General features: G+C 39.2%; 1 protein-coding gene across 1 annotated transcript in view; it reads right to left on the bottom strand.

Moving 5' to 3' along the window:
* The window catches only part of KMO (kynurenine 3-monooxygenase), a 62,899-nt gene extending 45,197 nt beyond the window's left edge, over positions 1 to 17,702 (bottom strand). Inside the window, 1 exon segment of the mRNA XM_019423138.2 lies at positions 17,571 to 17,702. Within this exon segment, the coding sequence (XP_019278683.1) occupies positions 17,571 to 17,624 (54 nt within the window). The 5' untranslated portion in view covers positions 17,625 to 17,702.
* Positions 17,703 to 22,896: the final 5,194 nt, after the last annotated feature.

Genomic DNA, 22,896 nt, shown 5'->3' with positions numbered 1-22,896 from the left:
CTCCACCAAAAGTCTGCTAGAACTGATACATGAATTCAGCAAAGTTGCAGGATACAAAATCAATGTGCAGAAATCAGTTGCATTCTTATACACTAACAATGAAGCAACAGAAAGACAAATGAAGAAACTGATCCCATTCACAATTGCACCAAGAAGCATAAAATACCTAGGAATAAATCTAACCAAAGATGTAAAAGATCTGTATGCTGAAAACTATAGAAAGCTTATGCAGGTAATTGAAGAAGATATAAAGAAATGGAAAGACATTCCCTACTCATGGATTGGAAGAATAAATATTGTCAAAATGTCAATACTACCCAAAGCTATCTACACATTCAATGCAATCCCAATCAAAATTGCACCAGCATTCTTCTCGAAACTAGAACAAGCAATCCTAAAATTCATATGGAACCACAAAAGGCCCCGAATAGCCAAAGTAATTTTGAAGAAGAAGACCAAAGCAGGAGGCATCACAATCCCAGACTTTAGCCTCTACTACAAAGCTGTCATCATCAAGACAGCATGGTATTGGCATAAAAACAGACACATAGACCAATGGAATAGAATAGAAACCCCAGAACTAGACCCACAAACGTATGGCCAACTCATCTTTGACAAAGCAGGAAAGAACATCCAATGGAAAAAAGACAGTCTCTTTAACAAATGGTGCTGGGAGAACTGGACAGCAACATGCAGAAGGTTGAAACTAGACCACTTTCTCACACCATTCACAAAAATAAACTCAAAATGGATAAAGGACCTGAATGTGAGACAGGAAACCATCAAAACCTTAGAGGAGAAAGCAGGAAAAGACCTCTCTGACCTCAGCCGTAGCAATCTCTTACTCGGCACATCCCCAAAGGCAAGGGAATTAAAAGCAAAAGTGAATTACTGGGACCTTATGAAGATAAAAAGCTTCTGCACAGCAAAGGAAACAACCAACAAAACTAAAAGGCAACCAACGGAATGGGAAAAGATATTTGCAAATGACACATCGGACAAAGGGCTAGTATCCAAAATCTATAAAGAGCTCATCAAACTCCACACCCGAAAAACAAATAACCCAGTGAAGAAATGGGCAGAAAACATGAATAGACACTTCTCTAAAGAAGACATCCGGATGGCCAACAGGCACATGAAAAGATGTTCAACGTCGCTCCTTATCAGGGAAATACAAATCAAAACCACACTCAGATATCACCTCACGCCAGTCAGAGTGGCCAAAATGAAGAAATCAGGAGACTATAGATGCTGGAGAGGATGTGGAGAAACAGGAACCCTCTTGCACTGTTGGTGGGAATGCAAATTGGTGCAGCCGCTCTGGAAAGCAGTGTGGAGGTTCCTCAGAAAATTAAAAATAGACCTACCCTATGACCCAGCAATAGCACTGCTAGGAATTTATCCAAGGGATACAGGAGTACTGATGCATAGGGGCACCTGTACCCCAATGTTTATAGCGGCACTCTCAACAATAGCCAAATTATGGAAAGAGCCTAAATGTCCATCAACTGATGAATGGATAAAGAAATTGTGGTTTATATACACAATGGAATACTACGTGGCAATGAGAAAAAATGAAATATGGCCTTTTGTAGCAACATGGATGGAACTGGAGAGTGTGATGCTAAGTGAAATAAGCCATACAGAGAAAGACAGATACCATATGTTTTCAGTCTTATGTGGATCCTGAGAAACATAACAGAAACCCATGGGGGAGAGGAAGGAAAAAAAAAAAAAAAAAAAAAGAGGTTAGAGTGGGAGAGAGCCAAAGCATAAGAGACTGTTAAAAACTGAGAACAAATTGAGGGTTGATGGGGGGTGGGAGGGAGGGCAGGGTGGGTGATGGGTATTGAGGAGGGCACCTTTTGGGATGAGCACTGGGTGTTGTATGGAAACCAATTTGACAGTAAATTTCATATATTAAAAAAAAAAAAAAAAAAAAAAAAAAAGTGATCCAGAGAAAATAGCTGCCTTAGGGAGTTCACAGTCCTATGTAGGTCTTCATTTTTTTCTAATATTATTTGACACACACACACACACACACACACACACATATATATATACATATTCCTATGTGCTACCCATGTGCTAGGTGCTAGGGATACAACAGAGAGCAAGATATACCAGGCCTCTCAAGGGGATTACAGTCAATTACCACACAAGGTGATCAACAATATAGTGGAGGAAGTTCAGCTATGAGAGTACAGAGGAAGGAGGCTCAAGTCAAATTAAAGGTGTGGAGTGGGATAGGGTATGACTTCCAGGAGAAAAAAATGTAACTGAAGGAGGAGGATTCTAAGTAGAAGAAGCCCATGATAAACATTAAAAGTAACTACTAGAGAGAATGAAACAAATCTGATTTAGGAAACAATACTGATGATGGACAGTGCCCATGAAGTGGTCATGATGTATACTGCTCTACTCCTTTAATCTGCACTTCAGCCATGTGAAGGAGGTACTGTTGTTATCTTGTCCCATGGGTACAGAAATTGAGGCACAGAGAAGTGAAGTGGCTTACCTAAGTTTACACAGCTAGTGAGTGCTGAAGTTGACGTGGAGATTCAAATGGATCCAGTCTGGTTCCAGAATATGAGTGCTTTATCAATAAAATAGAAGTGTGTCTGGATACCATTGGAGATACAGTTGAAGATGAAGACTTAATTTATAGTGGCACCAAGATGTGAGGTTAGGTTTTATTTTTTCTTGCAGCACTGAACTGTGCAGAGGAAGAAACCCATTGGGACCAAGGAAGGGTGGGTTTTGACCATTTGGATGGGATGGAAAGCAAGAACTTGAAGATTTTATTTGAACTGATGGACAGTAACCACCAAGTTGGATGAAATGCAAGGAAAGCAGCAGAAGGCTCCCGAACAGGGAGAAGTAGGAGGTCCCTGTGAAGAGCAGATGTAGTAGAGGCAACTGTGTGAGGGAGTGAGGAGGTTTTTAATCAGAGTCCAAGGTCTGACTCTGTTGTCCTAGATGGAGCAGTGCTGTGGGATGACAAAGTCCAAGTCCAACACGGGTCATGGGACTTGGAGGCTGAAGTGTGGTGGAGATTGAAGAAACTGGAAGCATGCAGTTCAAGGATTAAGGGGCTAGGGAACTGCATGGGTCAACCATGTGAATGTTGATAGTCCCTCAGGGTGAATGGTGGGGCTGGGATCTAGAAAAAAGATTATGTGAAAGTGCTGGAATCCTCAGTACTGGGGGGAAGTGACTCAGGTTGATTGACAACAACAGAATGGATTATAAGTAGATGACACAAGCCTCAGAAGGCTTGCAAATAACACGGAAGCCTTCAAGTCCAGAAGTTGCAGTGTAGAGTAAGGATACCATGCCAACTCCCCATCCAGACATACTCAAGATGTGGGAGAAGGCCGCAAGTTTTAAACTAAAGCCAGGAGTTTCAGGGGAAAGTCAACAAGTAAAGTGAACACACTGGAAATTTTACTTACCATAAAACTGAGATCCAGAGGACCCTCTGGAAGGGAAGGTAGCAGTGAGTATTTGGAGAGAGGAATCACAGAGCTAGATGGGGGCACATCTGGGAGAGGGTACTCCCCACGGTTCCCTCCAGGAGCCCAGAGGTGGGAGGCCTCAGAGGATCTCAGCAACTCCCTGGTGGTTTAGGAGCTAAGGAGAGGGCCGTGCCCCAGCTCGGTGTTCAGGGCCTGTCAGTACAGGAGCAGGCACAGGCTGACACGAGTCCTTGCCTTCTATTTCTTCCATGCCAGTGTTTCCTCCTCTGCTCCAAATCACCTTCACATCTAAGCACCTATGTTTGTTTTTTGTTTGTTTGTTTTTGTTTTAAATAAGCCAATGGTTCAAGCTTGGGTTCCTGTCACCATTCATTGATATTGTGGCCACCAAACTTCCTTCATATCATTCAATTTCTGTAGACTGATGATAGTTATTTTTAAAACTTTGCTCCTATTTAATCATTATGTGCGTAGAAAGGTTTCAAATTTAATTTTTTTGCAAAGCAGTTCACATATTTAATATTCTGGAAGGCCAGCCAAGAATCCCTGTTCAATTATTTTGTTAAAATAAATATGCCAGTGTTGGGGTGGGCGATGAATAGATAGATCACAAAGGATTTTTTAGGACATTGAAAACACTGTATATTATACCCTAATGGTAAATACATGTCATTATACATTTGTCCAAACCCACAGAATGTACTGCAAGGTACACTAAGGACTTTGAGTGATGATGATGTGTCAATGTAGGCTCATCAATTGTAGCAAATATCCCAATTTTGTGGGGGATGCTGGTAACAAGGGAGGCGATGCATGTGTAGGAGCTGGAAATATTGGGAAATCTCTGTACCTTCCCCTTAATTTTGCTGTGAACCTAAAACTGCTCTAAACAAAAGTCATAATAAATAAACCATTTATTTCCCATGTAGCCACTATTGAAATTATGAACACATTCCTTTCTGGCATTTGATGTGTCTGAAGAGATCATTACAAGTTGTTCTCCTTTTAATCCCTCAATCTGATTGCTTTCCTTTCAATTCTTCGATCTGAAGTGAGTTCATCTCTATTTCTGGCATCACTTTCTCAACAGTGGTCAAGATGCCTCAACTACCAGTATGACTCGGTGCCTGGCACAGAACACTATGTGTCTTAACATCTTTTCCATAACTTTTAACTTCTTCCCAGCACAGCCTTAGACTCAGTTTTCCCCCACTATAGCTCCTTTTGATTTACTTCTTTTAAACACAAACATGTTAAATTTCTTACTTCTCTGCTCTCTTCCAACTTATGAAAACTTTCCTGTCTATCTATATTCCTTTCATTTGTGTGTTAAAGAACACCTAGTAAGGGCAATAGTAGTGATAAGTTTGTATTAGTGAAAATAAATCTGGAAGATTAGAAAACAATTACAGAAGTGAATAAAGCCTAAATGGACTAAGTCTCCCTGAAGAAAAAGAGAAAGGCTTGAGAAATGTCTCTTTCTTTCACAGTGTATAGTTCTAACTGCTCTTTTTATGGTGGAAGCAGGACTGGGAAGGATATTGATAAGGAGACCAACAGGGTCAGGAATGTTGGAATAAAGCTAAATCTAGTAATGTGGAAGTTGATCTTCCTTATTGGGAAAACAGGTCAGACAATGAGCACATACAAGCCACAATCTAGGTGACTAATGATCAGTGAAAACCTGAGGTGGGAAATAATCTAGGAGTAGACAGAAGCAAGAAATGCCCTCATCCATTTCCTGGGAACTCAACTATAAGAAAGGACGTAAAAGCAAGTCTCAGTGACTGTGCTCAGAACAGACTCAGTTCCAAGCCAGTGGGGGGCCACTGGTCTACTTTCATGAGTTTCTTAGGCTCCTTTTCTTTGACCCATATTGATTCCAGGATCTGGGGAGAGGAAGCTGCCCAGAGTGGATATTCCTCTTCAGCCTTTTCTAAGGTTGGCAGGTATTGATCCCTCTCCAGTACCCAACATTTCTTGTGTGTTCGCCAACTGAACACGTATACATGGTTCCTCATGGGGCAAGGGGAGATGTAATGCCAAGTGATGTGGACACAATAGGATTAAACATAATCTTGGTTCATGAAAAATCACGTGTTAGAGAGAATGAGGCCCAGTGGAAACTCTTATACATTACTAGTGATGATGTTGTCAAACTGAATACTCCTATATCTGACAAATCTGCAATGTCTCGTTAAGGCATATGCCTAGGGGGCACAAGTCAGAATGTTCAGAGCAGTACTCTTCATAACTAAAGCAGGTAAACAAAAATATTGGAAACAGCCCAAATGGCCATCAAAGAGGAATGAAAAATAAATCATGGCATATTCACACAATGAAAGGAAATAATATGAATATTTTAGTAGTACTATAAGTGAAAAGAATAAGCCCCAGATGATTTCGTTCTGCATGGCACTCTGATAAATAAAGACAACCAACCCTAAACCACAAATATATGTATACACGTAAATTTTAGAAGCATATATGTGAATTATTTATGTGTGTTTATATGAGATAAATATATCATATATACATAGAACTTATGCAAGTGAATGATAAACACAAGATTCAGGGCAATGTTTATAATTAACACAGAGGGTGATAGATGTCATTGGCAATGTGTTATTTCTAGTGTTAAGTGGTGAGGTGAGTTACTACTTCTTTTTATAATTAATAGACAAGAAGAAAAGTAAATAAAAGTCTTCTGCAAGACCACAGTGTGTTCATATATATGTAGATGTTATACAAGCTCAGCTAGAAGGATTAGTAACATAGCTAATAAAGTGCTTTTTTCATTCTACCTTTATTTCCCCTTCTCACCTTCTGTAAAATGTGCTTAATTGGAACTGTCAGCACCTTCTTTAGTTGTTACACTGGCAAAAAAGCTAATAAGACATAAAGATATAAATGGAAGGGAAAATGTGTGTAAACCACTGTGAGCCCACCACAGACTCTCAGTTAAGGCTCAGCTGGTTTCTCAGCATAACTAGAGATGAGAGAGGTGAAAGGAGAGAAGAAATGGGGCAGGGTAGGATACCTAGGAGCAGTACAGGCTTTCCATGATGTGCATTCTTGGAGGTCAGCCTTGACAGAGAAAGGGCGGTTCTGTTAAGTTTGCAGACAATTATGAAATGTCTCTATATTTATTTTGAATCACCAAAAGTCCACAAGAGTAAACTGTTTGATCATAGAATAATTTGCAAGTTAAAAGCTTTAATAACAACTAGTCAAGCCTGTTTGTACATAAACAGAGCTCTGAGGTGATTCCTTGGTTACATAATTATGGATTGACCCTGTTGTTCTTCTGTTTCTCTACCTTCTTTTCCTGTCTCTTCCGACTTCCTTTTTTGCAAGTCATATGTTTGACCCCACCCTGGCCCATAATATTGATGCCTAACTTACTAATTAGAAACATCGTTTGAGGGGTGCCTGGGTGGCTCAGTTGGTTGTCTCCGACTTCAGCTCAGGTCATGATCTCATGGCTCAGCTCATGAGTTCAAGCCCCAAGTCAGGCTCTGTGCTGATGGCTCAGAGCCTGGAGCCTGCTTCAAATTCTGTATTTCCTTCTCTCTCTGCCCCTCCCCTGCTCATGCTCTGTCTCTGTCTCTTTCTCAAAAATAAACATTAAAAAAAATTGAAAATTTCTTTTATGTAAATACTGAAGTATGCTTCTCTGGTGTTTAGCTGTCTCATTTTTATGCAAGAGGATTCGCCAAGTTTCTGCGGGTTCTCATGTGACCTCTCTGGCAATGATTGTTCAGGAAAACTGTACCTTTTAATTTATAAATCCTGACCCTAGTAGGAAGGAGCATCATAATTATAAAAATTTCATGCATTTTATGCCTCTTTATTATGTGTTTGAAATTAATCTGATAATGTAATGTTAAGTGGTGTTGACTACTTTTGACTTAATGAAACAAAACTCTCCCTAAGAATCATAGGCCTTCCTAAGTTTGTCACCAAACAGAAAAGCCTGTTTATATCTCCCACTTGTTGAATGATACTTTGATTTCTCAAGAATTTGATCTTTGAACATATCAGTGTAATGAAAAGAACCAGATTGTTAACTGCACTTACTGTGAAATTAGCACATAAAAATGTCTTCATACTTGAGTAGTAATGATTACATCTGCTAGAATTGAGTGCTATTGCATATATGTTTTAATATTTAAGCCTTAGCCTGAACTCTCCAGCCTGTATCATCTGGACTTGTTCTTTGAAGCCAAGAAATAGTCTTGATTGTCCTCCTCTGACGATGAAAAAGTGAATGTCACACACACTTACTGTGAGTGTTCTTAGGACTTTTTCTCTAGCCTTGATCCCTCTCCTGAACTCGTGTCTGTTTAGTGAACCTCTTTCTACCTGGGGGTCTTACAGGTATCTCCATCTCAACATGCCTCAAATACAACTTATTCCCCTCCCTCAGCCTTCAAACCTCCACCTTCTGGATTCCATGTTAGAGAATGGCAACTCTGCCCACTAGTTCAACCAACCAGGATACTTCGGAGAATGTTTAACACACCTTTTACTTGCCAATATACATTTCATCAGGCAACAAGGCCTATTGATCCTCTTGAACCTTTCTCAAAATAGACCTCCTACTCATAGTCTCCATTCTCTTTCTAGGGTCCTCATGACCTTTCTTTTTTTCTTTTTTCTTTCTTTCTTTCTTTCTTTCTTTCTTTCTTTCTTTCTTTATATGAAATTTATTGTCAAATTGGTTTCCATACAACACTCAGTGCTCATCCCAACAGGTGCCCTCCTCAATGCCCATCACCCACTTACCCCTCCCTCCCACCCCCCATCAACCCTCAGTTTATTCTCAGTTTTTAAGAGTCTCTTATGGTTTGCCTCCTTCCCTCTCTGTAACTTTTTTTTTCCCTTCCCCTCCCCCATGGACTTCTGTTAAGTTTCTCAGGATCCACATAAGAGTGAAAACATATGGTATCTGTCTTTCTCTGTATGACTTATTGCACTTAGCATAACACTTTCCACATCCATCCACGTTGCTACAAAAGGCCACATTTCATTCTTTCTCATTGTCAAATAGTATTCCATTGTATATATAAACCACAACTTCTTTATCCATTCATCAGTTGATGGACATTTAGGCACTTTCCATAATTTGGCTATTGTTGAGAGTGCTGCCATAAACATTGGGGTACAGGTGCCCTTATGCATCAGCACTCCTGTGTCCCTTGGGTAAATTCCTAGCAGTGCTATTGCTGGGTCATAGGGTAGATCTATTTTTAATTTTTTGAGGAACCTCCACACTGTTTTCCAGAGTGGCTGCACCAGTTTGCATTCCCACCAACAGTGCAAGAGGGTTCCCATTTCTCCACATCCTCTCCAGCATCTATAGTCTCCTGATTTGTTCATTTTAGCCACTCTGACTGGTGTGAGGTGATATCTCAGTGTGGTTTTGATTTGTATTTCCCTGATGAGGAGTGATATTGAGCATCTCTTCATGTGCCTGTTGGCCATTTGGATGTCTCCTTTAGAGAAGTGTCTATTCATGTCTTCTGCCCATTTGTTCACTGGATTATTTAGATAAAAAGCTTCTGCAGTGCAAAGGAAACAAAACAAAACTAGAAAGCAACTGACAGAACGGGAAAAGATATTTGCAAATAACATACTGGACAAAGAGCTAGTATCCAAAATCTATAAAGAACTCACCAAACTCCACACCTGAAAAACAAATAATCCAGTGAAGAAATGGGCAGAAGACATGAATAGACACTTCTCTAAAGAAGTCATGACCTTTCATCTGGACTACTGTGATGGTTTTCCAAGAATCTTCCCAGTCTCTACCTATTCAAGCCATACTCCACACTGGCCGGGGTGTCTCTTAGGAGACAAAAATTAGAGGATGAATTTTTTTTTTTCTTTTTGTCTTAAAGTCCTTTATTAGCTCCTCATAAGTCTGCAGAAAAAAGTCCCAAATTTTTAACATGAACTAAAAGATTCTTACATGTGACCCCAACTTCTCTTCAATTCATTTTTTTGCCATTCTCTGTCTTAGGCATACCAAAGTTACTGCACATTTCTTGAATACGCCATACGTTTTTATACTCCATGCCTTTGAATATAATGTTCCCTTTACTTAAACTATCCTTTCCTGCTTTCTGTATCTGTAAGATGCTTAGCCTTCTTTCAAGACTCATGTTCTCAGTGCCATTTTTCTTGATGACTCTCCTCCTCCAAAAGAGGAGAATCTATAATTCTGCAGATATCTGTATTAATATATGTGTTTTAATATCTATCACAATGAACTGAATTAATTATTTACATTCCTGTCTGACTTTCCCACAGGCTGTAAGTTCCCAGAGAGTAATGATATTGGGAAGACTCATATTTTATCACTCTTTCTATTTCTAGTCCAAGCCACAATACCTGATACTTAGTAAGAACTCAACATTTTTAAATTAAAAAGTTAAAAAACACAGATAAATATGAAGGAAAAAACTAATCTTCCACAATCTCACCATCAGGAAGAACCAGTGTTAAAATTTTCTATGTATATAAAACATAATATTTCTCTTAAAAATGGTAGCATATTGTAGATTTCATTTTATTATTTTGTTTAAAAAAATAATAGTATATTGTGAATATATTCCATGTCATAAATACTTTATTTATTTTATTTATTTATGAAGTTTTATTTATTTATCTTGAGAGAGAGAAAGCATAGGCAGGGGAGGGACAGAGAGAGAGAGGGAGAGAGGGAGAAGTCCAAAGAGGCTCTGCAGCATCAGCACAGAGACTGATGCAAGGCTTGAACTCATGAACGGTGAGATCATGACCTGAGCTGAAACCAAGAGCCTGATGCTTAACCAACTAAGCCACCCAGTAAATCCCAGAAAATATTTTAAATCAAAATATTAAAATAATTGCTTTACATTACCTTGTATGCAATGCCCTTATATTTGGACATTAAAGTATTTTAATTTTTTGGATTATAAACAATCATAATGCACCCATTTATTTCTTTTGATAAAATTGCAACAATGAAATGGTGCCCCATTGGCTCCTGGGTCTTAGCACCAGGGAGGAATAAAGATAATAGCGGAATGAAAGCAGATAGAGTGGAGAGAAAGAAGGGGGTCTGAAATAAGTTGGGGAGAGGATGCTGACAGCCTAGACTGTTGTAGGAGTTTGCCTGATCTTCTCTGGTTTTGTTTTCGGAGTAGCTACAAAGCAGGTGAAAGAAACTGAGAGTGTGTGGGACAAGATTATTTTTAAGGTTTTGTTGCAGGTTTTGAATTTCCCTAGACTTGGTGTTTTTGAGAGACCACGTTAAAGATTCTTAATTGCTTGTCATCTCTCTTAGGTTGAAGAGAATTTCCCTCTCTTGGTGTTTTTGAGAGACCACGTTAAAGATTCTTAATTGCTTGTCATCTCTCTTAGGTTGAAGAGAATTTCCCTCTCTTGGTGTTTTTGAGAGACCACGTTAAAGATTCTTAATTGCTTGTCATCTCTCTTAGGTTGAAGAGAATTTCCCTCTCTTGGTGTTTTTGAGAGACCACGTTAAAGATTCTTAATTGCTTTTCATCTCTCTTCATCTCTGAAGGCAATACCTCTCTGAGGCCAGCTTCAAGAAAGAAATAGCTGGTGCAGCTTTCTGAAATCCACCCCACGCCCCCCACACACACACACATTTTTAAGACTATTGATAGATACAGAGTTTTTCAAACTGTCTTCCAGAAAAGAAGTACCAAGTTAGGTCACCACCAACAGTGAGTGACGCCTATATATGAGGGGACAACAATCACTCGTATGTGAGGCCTTTTCTCTTTGAGTGGACAGATGTACGTGTGGATCATGGACAAACTGTCCAAAAGTATTTGGGGACAAATGATAAGGGAAGCAAAACAGACAGTTAAGCTTCGAGGCAGTTAAGCTTTGAGCTCCCTAAAGCTATTGGTTCCATTGCAGGTACTGCTCACACAGCAGTAAATGAGCAAACTCTGAGGGGTGAATGATCAAACTCTGTGTTACATAGGTAACAGTGTAGTTTATGAGGCACCTTAAGAGTCTGTCTGGGGAGGCGCCTGGGTGGCTTGGTCGGTTAAGCGTCCGACTTCGGCTCAGGTCATGATCTCATGGTCTGTGAGTTCGAGCCCCGCATCGGGCTCTGTGCTGACAGCTCAGAGCCTGGAGACTGTTTCAGATTCTGTGTCTCCCTCTCTCTCTGCCCCTCCCCCGTTCATGCTCTGTCTCTCTCTGTCTCAAAAATAAATAAACGTTAAAAAAAAAAAAAAAGAGTCTGTCTGGGTAGCAAAAAAAAAAAAAAAAATCTCAAAGCGTTAGTCAAACCTCCTGGAGAATTAGAGATACAGCTAAATACTAATCATAAACCTGTTTGATGAGAGGGATCAAAGCACAAGGAGAACTAGAAAAGAGGCTGAGGAAAGCTACAGAGTGAGATCAAAACTTGTCCCTAGCCATAGAGCAAATTCAGGATGACTTCTACAGCCACAGAGAAATCCACTCCACTCCTGTTTGTAGAAGGTGCTAGATATTAGTGTGGGGGCACCTGGATGGCTCAGTCGGTTAAGTGCCCAATTCCAGTTCAGGTCATGATCTCCCGGTTCATGGGATCTAGCCTGGCATTGGGCTCTGTGCTGACAGCTCAGACCCTGGAGCCTGCTTCGGATTCTATCTCCCTCTCTCTCTGCCCCTCCCCTGCTCATGTGCACGCGTGCTCTCTCTTAAAAATGAATAAACATTTTTAAAAAATTTTAAGAAGGGATAGATATTAGTGCAGAAATGAGCGTTTCTCATATATAAGGTTCGGTGACTAGGGAGTAGAAATCAAGAGTAGAGTGATTAGAGTTTTATTTACTTTCATATTAATAAAATAAGAATAAGAATAAAGGCTCATAGTAATTATGTTCTTTACATGGTTTGTCTTGTTAATATTTGCAGAAAATAAAAAGTGTGCGCCTGAACCAGGCTATCTATAGGCCTTGACCTAAGATTATAGATAATCGACGGTTTATACGTATCTAGGATATTTGGCAAAAGTAAAAATTCTAGGTGACATTTGATTTCTACTTTTGTAAAGACCAGATTGGGAACAAAGCTAGAGATGTGTGGGTAAGAAAGTGTGAAAAGGAAGCAGTCAAATTTTAGAGTTAAAAGAGGTAGCGATCTGGTGTTCTGTGGTATTTCCTGTCCTCCCAACTGATTATAGTCCCCTCATTACCAAATGCTCCTTCTGTTGCAATCAGCTGAGTGAAGAGTGCCTGGTGAGGTCGAAAGATCCCAAGAATACAGGACAGAAACACATTCTTGTGCCAATATAGCCTCAAGACCACTTTAAGCCTATAAATCCACGAGGGAATCTGACATCTATAGACATGACACGCACCCTCTCCTAGAGTCAAGGATCAGTTGTTTCTAAGGCAATTTCATCAACAGAGGCCACTAACCTGATTTGAATACCAGCGGACAGGTCATGATTATGGACAACAAGTCATAAAATTTGCTATTCTCCTCAATCGAATATTTTGAAAGACTTTAACCTCTAAATACCTTTCCAAGGAGAATTTTGCTAGCACAATCATAGGGAGAATGAATCACAAAACAATGTGTAGTGGGGTTGCTTATCAGCAGAGGAGACAGAAGAAATCCTTCAATGACACCCTGCGATACATCTTTGGAATGTGTGCTACAACAGTGGGCACGTTCAACAGTGGTGACAGCTGAGCCCGGAATCCTCAGTAGTTCTTTCAGCTAATGCTCCTGGCTTCACACAGAAAATGAGGGCTCAAGGAGCTGTAGCTGTCACCCAAAGAGTGCCCTTCGGCTCGGCCGTTTCTATCATATTGCTAAACACTGATAATAGTCATCAGAAGCAGCATTTCTGAATACCAAGGACCTGAGGATGAACATAGCTTGAGGACACTGGACAGGTTAGATAGACTTTCTTTTGACTTCACTGGCTTGTCACTTTGCAAAAAGAGAAAACATAGGGGCACCTGGGAGGCTCAGTTGGTTGAGCGGCTAACTCTTGGTTTCGGCCCAGGTCATGATCTCACGGTTTGTGAGTTTGAGCCCCGCATCCTCCTCCGCGTTGAGAGTGTGGAGCCTGCTCTGGATTTTCTCTCTACCCTCCTCTCACTTGTGCTCTCTCTCTCTCTCTCTCTCAAAATAAACTTAAAAAAAAAAACCCAGAAAACATATTATAACACAGAATAAAGAAGATTCTATGGGTTTTTCCCCCTGAGGCTAACTTGTTAGAATTGGAAAGCTACACCTGTAGCCTGAAACATAGAGGTTATTTTTCAAATCCTTTTTCAAGGATGGCATTCCTTATGACACCATTCTGATGGAAAACATTGTCTTTCTTTTGATTGCCCACAAGTTGTAAATGTATGATTCCTTACTTTCTTCTGAAAGCAAACTCATACACACAAAATATGTTAGTGTGTTTGACAGTATAAGGCACTGGGATAACCTTTATAAAAGGGAAGGGAGCAGGACCCAAAGATAAGACAATATCAAGATTTAGAAGGTTAAATGTCTTCCATGGGGAAATAACCCATGCATATCAATAACTTGTATAGAATGCAGCATATGATAAAAGCAAACAAAACCCTGTGGGCATTTCCAGGAGGCAAGAGGACTTTATGGGTTGATCCTTCAGCTGCCAGGAGGTAATCCCATCTGCAGGGGAAGGGTTTAGGAAGCAGTGTGTCACAGAAAGAGGAAAATGTCTAAATCGTACAGTGATTTTTCTAAATATTAAGATTAAGGTTTTTGTAAAATTTTCAGGGTTTAGTTTCTTTTATCTTTAGTTTCTCATGAGAGTTCCTTCATTTATCTGTGGATTCCTTCTGACCTCTTTGATTCGGCTTGTCTTCAAAGAAAAGAAATTAATTGGTCTATCAAAGGATCAGATGGCCACTTACAGCAAGGCAAGGACAATTCTTAGAGGGTGACTTTTCACTAGGTAAGGCCACCACTGGACCAAAAAAAAAAAAAAAAAAAGAAAGAAAGAAAGAAAGAAAAAGGTCAAATTCACTGTTTTCTTTGGACTTCTAAGTGAAAGCTCTTAACTATGTTGCAATTTTTCCCCTAGGGGCTAGGGAGAGCCTTCAATGTGGTAGACAGTATAAAGTACTAGGATATGGCCCATGGGCAAGAAGAGAATGGGAAAGTGAACAAAAAGACACAAGAAAGAATATGGGCAAGAAAATTAATTTGTCCTCTATGTATGTAATTTAACCTTCTTGAACTGCTTTATTTAATACCTTTTTTCATAATATGCTCAATATTCAAGCTTTCGTCCGTTGTCACATGTCCTTCATGCTCATATCCTTAAGAGAATTTTCATCCCTCTTATTTATTCATCTATCAAATACTAACTAAATAATAACATTAAGTAGTGAGGGCATGGTTCCAGCCACTGGAATACATTGGTAAATAGGAGCTTATATTCTAGTTGGAGTTGACATTTAATAAATAGGTTAAAACCCAGAACAAATAAAGTGTGTCTTTTGGGTTGCTGATAGATAATATTTAAAAACATAAAACAGCGAAAGGGTGAAGCCAGGCAGGTAGACAGGCTCAGTTCAACTAGGACCTTTGGTAAAGAGTTGGATTTTATTTTATTTGCAAGGGGATACCATTGGAAGGTATTAGCGAAGAGTGATAATTACCAGACTTATGTTTTAAAAGGATCATTGTGGGGGGAGCCTGGGTGCCTCAGCTGATTAAGGATCTGACTCTTAATTTTGGCTCAGGTCATGATCTCACGGTTCGTGAGCTCGAACCTCGCATCAGGCTTCATGCTAACAGTGCAGAGTCTGCTTGGGATTCTTTCTGTCTTCCTCTCTGCCCTTCCCCTGCTCATGCTCTCTCTCTCTCTCAAGAATAAAAAAACAAATTAAATAAAAGCAGACCGTTGGGGCTGCTATGTGGAGAATGAACTGTCTGTGGATAAGAGGAGAAGCTGGGGGCTCACACAGGAGGTGGATGAGGGACGATGATGGCCTGGACTGAGATGGTAGCAATGGCCGGAGATGAAATCGATTTTGAGTAGAAAATCACTAAGGCTTACTAGGGGAGTAAAAGAGAAAAGGCGTTTGCATAAAATGACAAAAAAAGGAATCAAACATGATTCCTGGGTATGAGCCTGCATAATAAGGTAGATAGAATGCCTTTGCCGAGGAATTTTAGTTGCTTCTAATACATGTCTTCCATGTTCTAGCACATGTTTGTGCCCAGATAGTGAAGTGGCTGCATGATGAAGACTTTAAATGTTATTCAGTGAGAAATGCACGGATGACAGTCACACTTTTATGCCTTCCAAAATCATATATGCAACCACATAGTTATCTCCCCTTTGATAAGAGACATTTTAAGAGGTGTCACTGCTGCTACCCTCGTCCAAGTCTTGGACAAACACAACAGCCTCTTAATGGGTCTATCTTGTCTTAAAATTTTCCAGGCCTTCTCCTCACACTAGCTCAAGGAATCTTTTCAAATCAGAACTCACTTTCTTGCCTCAAGTCCTCCAGCGGTTTCCTATTGTGCTCAGAATAAACCCCAGTCTTCTTGTCTCGCCCAGATCCTGGAGGATCTGGCTGTCTCATCTCTCTTACCTGCAGAACTACTCTTCTCCAGCCTTGTTCTTTCTGCCTTTCTGTCTGCTCCTTGAACACCTCAGCATTTCCCTTCAGGCTCTTCCCTCTGCCTGGAATGCTTTCTGTAACCCCTCACATGGTTGCTTCCTTCTATTATTCAGGCACCTCCGCAAGGCCACCCTTGACCACACTCTAAATGGACACTCGTGAAGACTTTCTACAGCTTTGCCCTATTTGCATTTCTTTACAGGGTCTATCTCTCACTGAAATGATGTATTTGTTTTCTTCTCCACTCTCCTTCACCTCCATGGAATGCTCACCACTGTCTTCCTAGTAACTAAAACAATGTTGGCAAATAGTGTGCACTCAATGCCATTGCACTGAATACATGAATTCTCACTTTATGCAACATTTTGATAGGAAAGAATTAGACTGAAGCCCAGTATAAAGAAATGACAACATATGTCACGTGTATTTACCAACATGGCATGTGACAACATTCCTTAGCATTTTGAAATTTAGAACCAGAAATGTTCTGTCACAGTACTTTGAGGAAAGATCATAGCAAAGGCAGAACAAAAGACAAAATTGGCATATACTATGTAAATATATGTGTGGTATAAACTATACTAATCTATATGCAGCCGTGAACGGTGTCTGGTGTATATTAGGCCCTTAAGAAATTTTTGTTGAGTAAATGAATGAACGAATTCTTATGAGCTAAAAGCCTGTAAATGATTACAGCAAAGGTGAAAACAAAATGATGAAGCTTTTACTAGTAGTGATATTTTTATTCCAAAATAGGAGTTCTGTTGAGAGAGGAAAACAATATAGTTTACTTCAGGCAGCCCCACAGTAAACAGAAGCAGCTTTGTTAAGATAACAATGGCTACAGAGGAGAAACGCCCCCCCGACCCATTTTTTAGGTGTGGGGCAAGACTTTGCAGGTTAATCTCATTTGCTCAGTGACATGGGAGCCCCTCACTCTACCACTTTCCGTGCTCCATTGGACAAGCCAAATAAGTCAGGCAACCAAATAGGTGCTCCTCCCAACTACTCAAATAACTTGCAAACATCCAACATAATGATTTTGCATTAGCTTTTATTCTTATTATTAGACCATATAAACTGAGTTATTCACCAGATGAGGCAAATATTTTGATTAAAATGACTATTTACCCTAATATCTGTTTTATAAACATAGTCAACATGGGGATAAATCAAATTCAATTTGCTCTATTTTCTGTTTTTAGGAAATGCTAATCTGAAATGATAAGGGAAAACAGACACTTTTGTACCTCATGGAAATAAAATTCCTTTCCTAAGAAACAGCACATGAAAACTGATACCACATTTAAAGTAGGTGTCTTTAAATATCAGAAAAGTCCCACAAGAAGATGAACAATCTGTACAAGTGATTTATAATAATTATTAAGAATAATGACAACTAATACAATATCGCTAACAGGAATAATATATCCAAATAGATTCTTACCAAGCCACCACCAATGACAGCTATTTTTTTCCTTTGAATATCAGATAATTCCATGACTGCCCAAGTGTTTTTATAATTGTTGTAGCTCCTGTCACAAAGGAAGCTGTGTCTCCTGGCCCCTGGTTTCCCCGCCTTTATATTGCCCAGAGCCCTGCCTGTGTTAACCAGCAGCGATTTGAGCAGGGCTAATTCCCCTTGAACTTAGAGTATAGCATTTAACCCCTTAGTAGCCTAAAGCACAAACTGTTCAGCTTTAAGAAAAAAGAGAATTCATTGCAATAACCAAATTTTGAAAAATCCAGCCAAGTGAAGACACCCACTCTCTACCTTACGTGTAAGACAGGGGATTTTTTTTAAAGTACAGTGTTGAGGCTTTCCCTCTTTTTCTACAGCATGCATTCTTACTTTCATTTTTATTCATGACTAACCATGAATGAAACTGCCCTCATCTGAAGTCCCAAAGCATCTTACGCTTCTCTAGGAGAGACAGGTGGCTTGGTGTCACAACTGTGACACAGTCATAATCCAACTGTGCATGGATTATTGCCATTAAGACCAGTCAGGACGAGCACATGGAGGGTCCTCTCAGACTGTCTTTAACAGACCTCCAGGGAAATTTTTTTCCTAGTGTTAATATTCTCCTGAACAAGATTGTTGTGAATTTGTCACTGGCCATACTTCCCTCCCCAGCTTTTTTTTTTTTTTTTTTTTTTTTTTTTTTTTTTTTTTTTTTTTTTTTTTGCATCATAGGCAAGAAACCTTAGAATCTAACTTGTGCATTAACTCCAGGAGAGGTAGTGAATGCTGTGGTTCTTGTAAACTCAACCCTGGCTTATTTTCTCTCTCTGCTTTTTCTTTTTTTCATCCCATGTTACATGTGTATTATTTATTTTTGGTGCATAGTTTTAAATTGAATTGAGGGTTTTTTTCCCCCTGGAACATGATGTGTAGAATAAAGTAAGAACTAAATGATGACACTTCTTCACTTCCTGGAGAGAGGCAGGAGCATTCAGGTTTCTCCCTGGTGAGGGAATACTTAATCATCATCGAATAGCGGCCCCTTGTGGGTAAGTAGTGTCAGAGTTGCTAGAAAACTTTTTTGTTCTTAGGTAATTTTATTTATTTTGAATAGGCAATACATTCAGATGGTGTGAAATTCAAAAGACACAACAAAGGGTCTTACAGTGAACACTCACTCTTCTGACCCTGTCTCTTGGCCATCTATTTCTCCTGCCCAGAGACAACACCTGTTTGGTGTTTGGATTACCCTGCTCTTCTAAAGCCAATCTCTCTCTCTCTCTCTCTCTTCTCCTCCTCTCCCTCTCTCCCCCTTCCTTTCCATAAATAGTAACAAATTTGAAAATTATATACACTTTTACTTTCCCACACCTTTTTTTTACAACATATAAGTCAAGAATTTTTCCATATCAGTATATAGAGAACTTTCTCATTCTTCTTTGTTTAAATCATGGGCTGTAACACAAACAGTAAAGCACACACACACAAAAATACATTAGTGCAATTTTACTTATTGTAGAGCAAAATTTTATTATAAAGTAACCACCATTTAGGCCAAGAAAAAGAACATTGCTAGGAGCCCAGAAATCTACACGTGTCCCTTGCCTACCAGCCATCCTTCATAGAGGCAATTGCCATCCCGACTTTATCACTTTCTTGCTTTTATTTATAATATTACTGACATATATGCATCCTTAAGATAGTTTAGTTTTACCTCTTTTCGAACTTCAATATAAATAAATTCGTTTTATTTTTTACTTATTTATTTTAATTGATTTATTTAGACAGAGAGAGAGAGTGAATGAATGAGTGAGGCAGAGGGAGAGAGAGAGAGACAGACAGACAGACAGACCTAAGCAGGCTTCATACTCAGCACAGTACCCGATGCAAGGCTTGATCCCATAACCCTGGGATCATGACCTGAGCCTGAATCAAGTCAGACCCTAACCAACTGAGCCACTCAGGTGCCCCACTTGTAGTCATTTTAATTTATACTCTTTGTTAATGAAGTTACCACTGTTTCACCTGTTATTCACAATTTGCTTGTCTTTTTTTGCATAGTGCTTTTTTTTTGAGTAGTCTTTTTTTTTTTAAGTGGACATTGGATTTGAGTTTTATTCTTTATATATGTTGCAAATAACATCTTTCATTCTTACACTCTTATATGTTTACTTTTTTAAATTTTATTTTTTATTTTTAAAAATTTACACCCAAATTAGTTAGCATATAGTGAAACAATGATTTCAGGAGTAAATTCCTTAATGCCCCTTACCCATTCAGCCCATCCCCCCTCCCACAACGCCTCCAGCAACCCTCAGTTTGTTCTCCATATTTATGAGTCTCTTCTGTTTTGTCTCCCCTCCCAGTTTTTATATTTTGTTTCCCTTCCCTTATGTTCATCTGTTTTGTCTCTTAAAGTCCTCATAGGAGTGAAGTCATATAATTTTTGTCTTTCTCCGACTGACTAATTTCACTTAGCATAATACCCTCCAGTTCCAGTTCCATCCACATAGTTGCAAATGGCAAGATTTCATTCTTTTTGATTGCCGAGTAATACTCCATTGTGTGTGTGTGTGTGTGTGTGTGTGTGTGTGTGTGTGTATAGCATCTTCTTTATCCATTCATCCATCGATGGACATTTGGGCTCTTTCCATACTTTGGCTATTGTTGATAGTGCTGCTATAAACATGGGGGTGCATGTGTCCCTTTGAAACAGCACACCTGTATCCCTTGGATATACACCTAGTAGTGCAATTCCCGGGTCATAGGGTAGTTCTATTTTTAACTTTTTGAGGAACTTCCATACTGTTTTCCAGAGTGGCTGCACCAGCTTGCATTCCAACCAGCAGTGCAAAAGTGTTCCTTTTTCTCTGCATCCTTGCCAACATCTGTTGTTGCATGAGTTGTTAATTTTAGCCATGGTGTGAGGTGGTATATCATTGTGGTTTTGATTTCCCTGAAGATGAGTGATGTTGAGCATTTTTTTCATGTGTCTGTTAGCCATCTGGATGTCTTCTTTGGAGAAGTGTTTTATGCATATCTTTGCCCATTTCTTCACTGCATTATTTGCTTTTGGGGGTGTTGAGTTTGATAAATTCTTTATGGATTTTGGATACTAATCCTTTATCTGATATGTCATTTGCGAATATCTTCTCCCATTCTGTTGGTTGCCTTTTAGTTTTGCTGATTGTTTCCTTTGCTGAGCAGAAGCTTTTTATTTATGAGGTCCCAATGGTTCATTTTTGCTTTTGTTTCCCTTGTCTCTGGAGACATGTTGAGTAAGAAGTTGTTGTGGCCGAGGTCAATGAGGTTTTTGCCTGCTTTCTCCTCTAGGATTTTGATGGCTTCCTGTCTTACCTTTAGGTCTTTCATCCACTTTGAGTTTATTTTTGTGTATGGTGTAAGAAAGTGGTCCAGGTTCATTCTTCTGCATGTCGCTGTCCAGTTTTCCCAGCACCACTTGCTGAAGAGACTGTCTTTATTCCATTGGATATTCTTTCCTGCTTTGTCAAAGATTAGTTGGCCATACATTTGTGGGTCCATTTCTGGGTCCTCTATTCTCTTCCATTGATCTAAGTGTCTGTTTTTGTGCCAGTACCATACTGTCTTGATGATTACAGCTTTGTAATACATCTTCAAGTCTGGGATTGTGATGCCTCCAGCTTTGGTTTTCTTTTTCAGGAATGCTTTGGCTATTCTGGGTCTTTTCTGGTTCCATACAAATTTTGGTATTTTTTGTTAGCTTTGTGAAAAATACCGATGTTATTTTGATAGGGATTGCATTGAATATATAGATTGCTTTGGGTAGTATCAACATTTTAACAAGATTTGTTCTTCCAATCCAGGTGCATGGAATATTGTTCCATTTTTTTTTGGTGTCTTTTTCAATGTCTTTCATAAGCTTTCTTTAGTTTTCAGTGTATAGGTTTTTCACCTCCTTGATTAGGCTTATTCCTAGGTATTTTATGTTTTTTGGTGCCATTGTAAATGGGATCGATTCCTTGATTTCTCTTTCTTCTGTTGCTTCGTTATTGGTGTATAGAAATGCAACAGATTTCTGTGCATTGATTTTATATCCTGCGACTTTGCTGAACTCATGGATCAGTTCTAGCAGTTTTTTGGTGGAATCTTTTGGGTTTTTCCATATACGGTACCACGTCATCTTCAAAGAGTGAAAGTGTGACCTCCTTTTTGCCGATTTGGATGCCTTTTATTTCTTTGTGTTGTCTGATTGCTGAGGTAAGGTCTTCTAATGCTATGTTGAATAACAGTAGCGAGAGTGGACATCTCTGTCATGTTCCTGACCTTAGGGGAAAAGCTCTCAGGTTTTTCCCATTGAGGATATTAGCGGTGGGTCTTTCATACATGGCTTTTATGATCTTGAGGTATGGTCCTTCTATCCCTACTTTCTTGAGGGTTTTTATCAAGAAAGGATGATGTATTTTGTCAAATGCCTTTTCTGCATCTATTGAGAGGATCATGTGGTTCTTGTCCTTTTACTGATGTGATGTATCACATTGATTGTTTTGTGGTTATTGAACCATCCCTACATCCCAGGTATAAATCCCACTTGGTCATGGTGAATAATTTTTTAAGTGTATTGTTGGATCTGGTTGGCTAGTATCTTGTTGAGAATTTTTGCATCCATGTTCATCAGGGAAATTGGTCTATAGTTCTCCTTTTTAGTGGAGTGTCTGTCTGGTTTTGGAATCAAGGTAATGCTGGCTTCACAGAATGAGTTTGGAAGTTTTCCTTCCATTTCTATTTTTTGGAACAGCTTCAAGAGAATAGGAGTTAACTCTTCTTTAAATGTTTGGTAGAATTCCCCTGGAAAGCCATCTGGCCCTAGACTCTTGTTTTTGGGGAGATTTTTGATTACTAATTCGATTCTTTATGCGCTATGGATCTGTTTAAATTTTCTATTTCTTCTTGTTTCGGTTTTGGTTGTTTATATGTCTAGGAATTTGTCCATTTCTTCCAGATTGCCCAATGTATTGGCATAGAATTGCTCATAATATTCTCTTATATTGCTTGTACTTCTGCAGTGTTAGTTGTGATCACTCCTCTTTCATTCGTGATTTTATTTATTTGGGTTCTTTCCTTTTCTTTTTGATCAAACTGGCTAGGAGTTCATCAATTTTGTTAATACTTTCAAAGAATCAAGTCCTGGTTTCATTGAACTGTTCTACTGCCTTTTTTTGTTTGTTTGTTTTTTTGTTTGTTTGTTTGTTTCAATAGCATTGATTTCTGCTCTAATATTTATTATTTCCCATCTTCTGCTGTTTTGGGGTTTTATTTGCTATTCTTT

This window comes from Panthera pardus, unplaced genomic scaffold (genome assembly GCF_024362965.1).
Source record: "Panthera pardus isolate Hobbes unplaced genomic scaffold, ASM2436296v1 HiC_scaffold_21, whole genome shotgun sequence".
Lineage (NCBI taxonomy): Eukaryota > Metazoa > Chordata > Mammalia > Carnivora > Felidae > Panthera > Panthera pardus.
The sequence above is the reverse complement of the archived record's forward strand: the minus strand, read 5'-3'. Positions and strand labels throughout refer to the sequence as shown.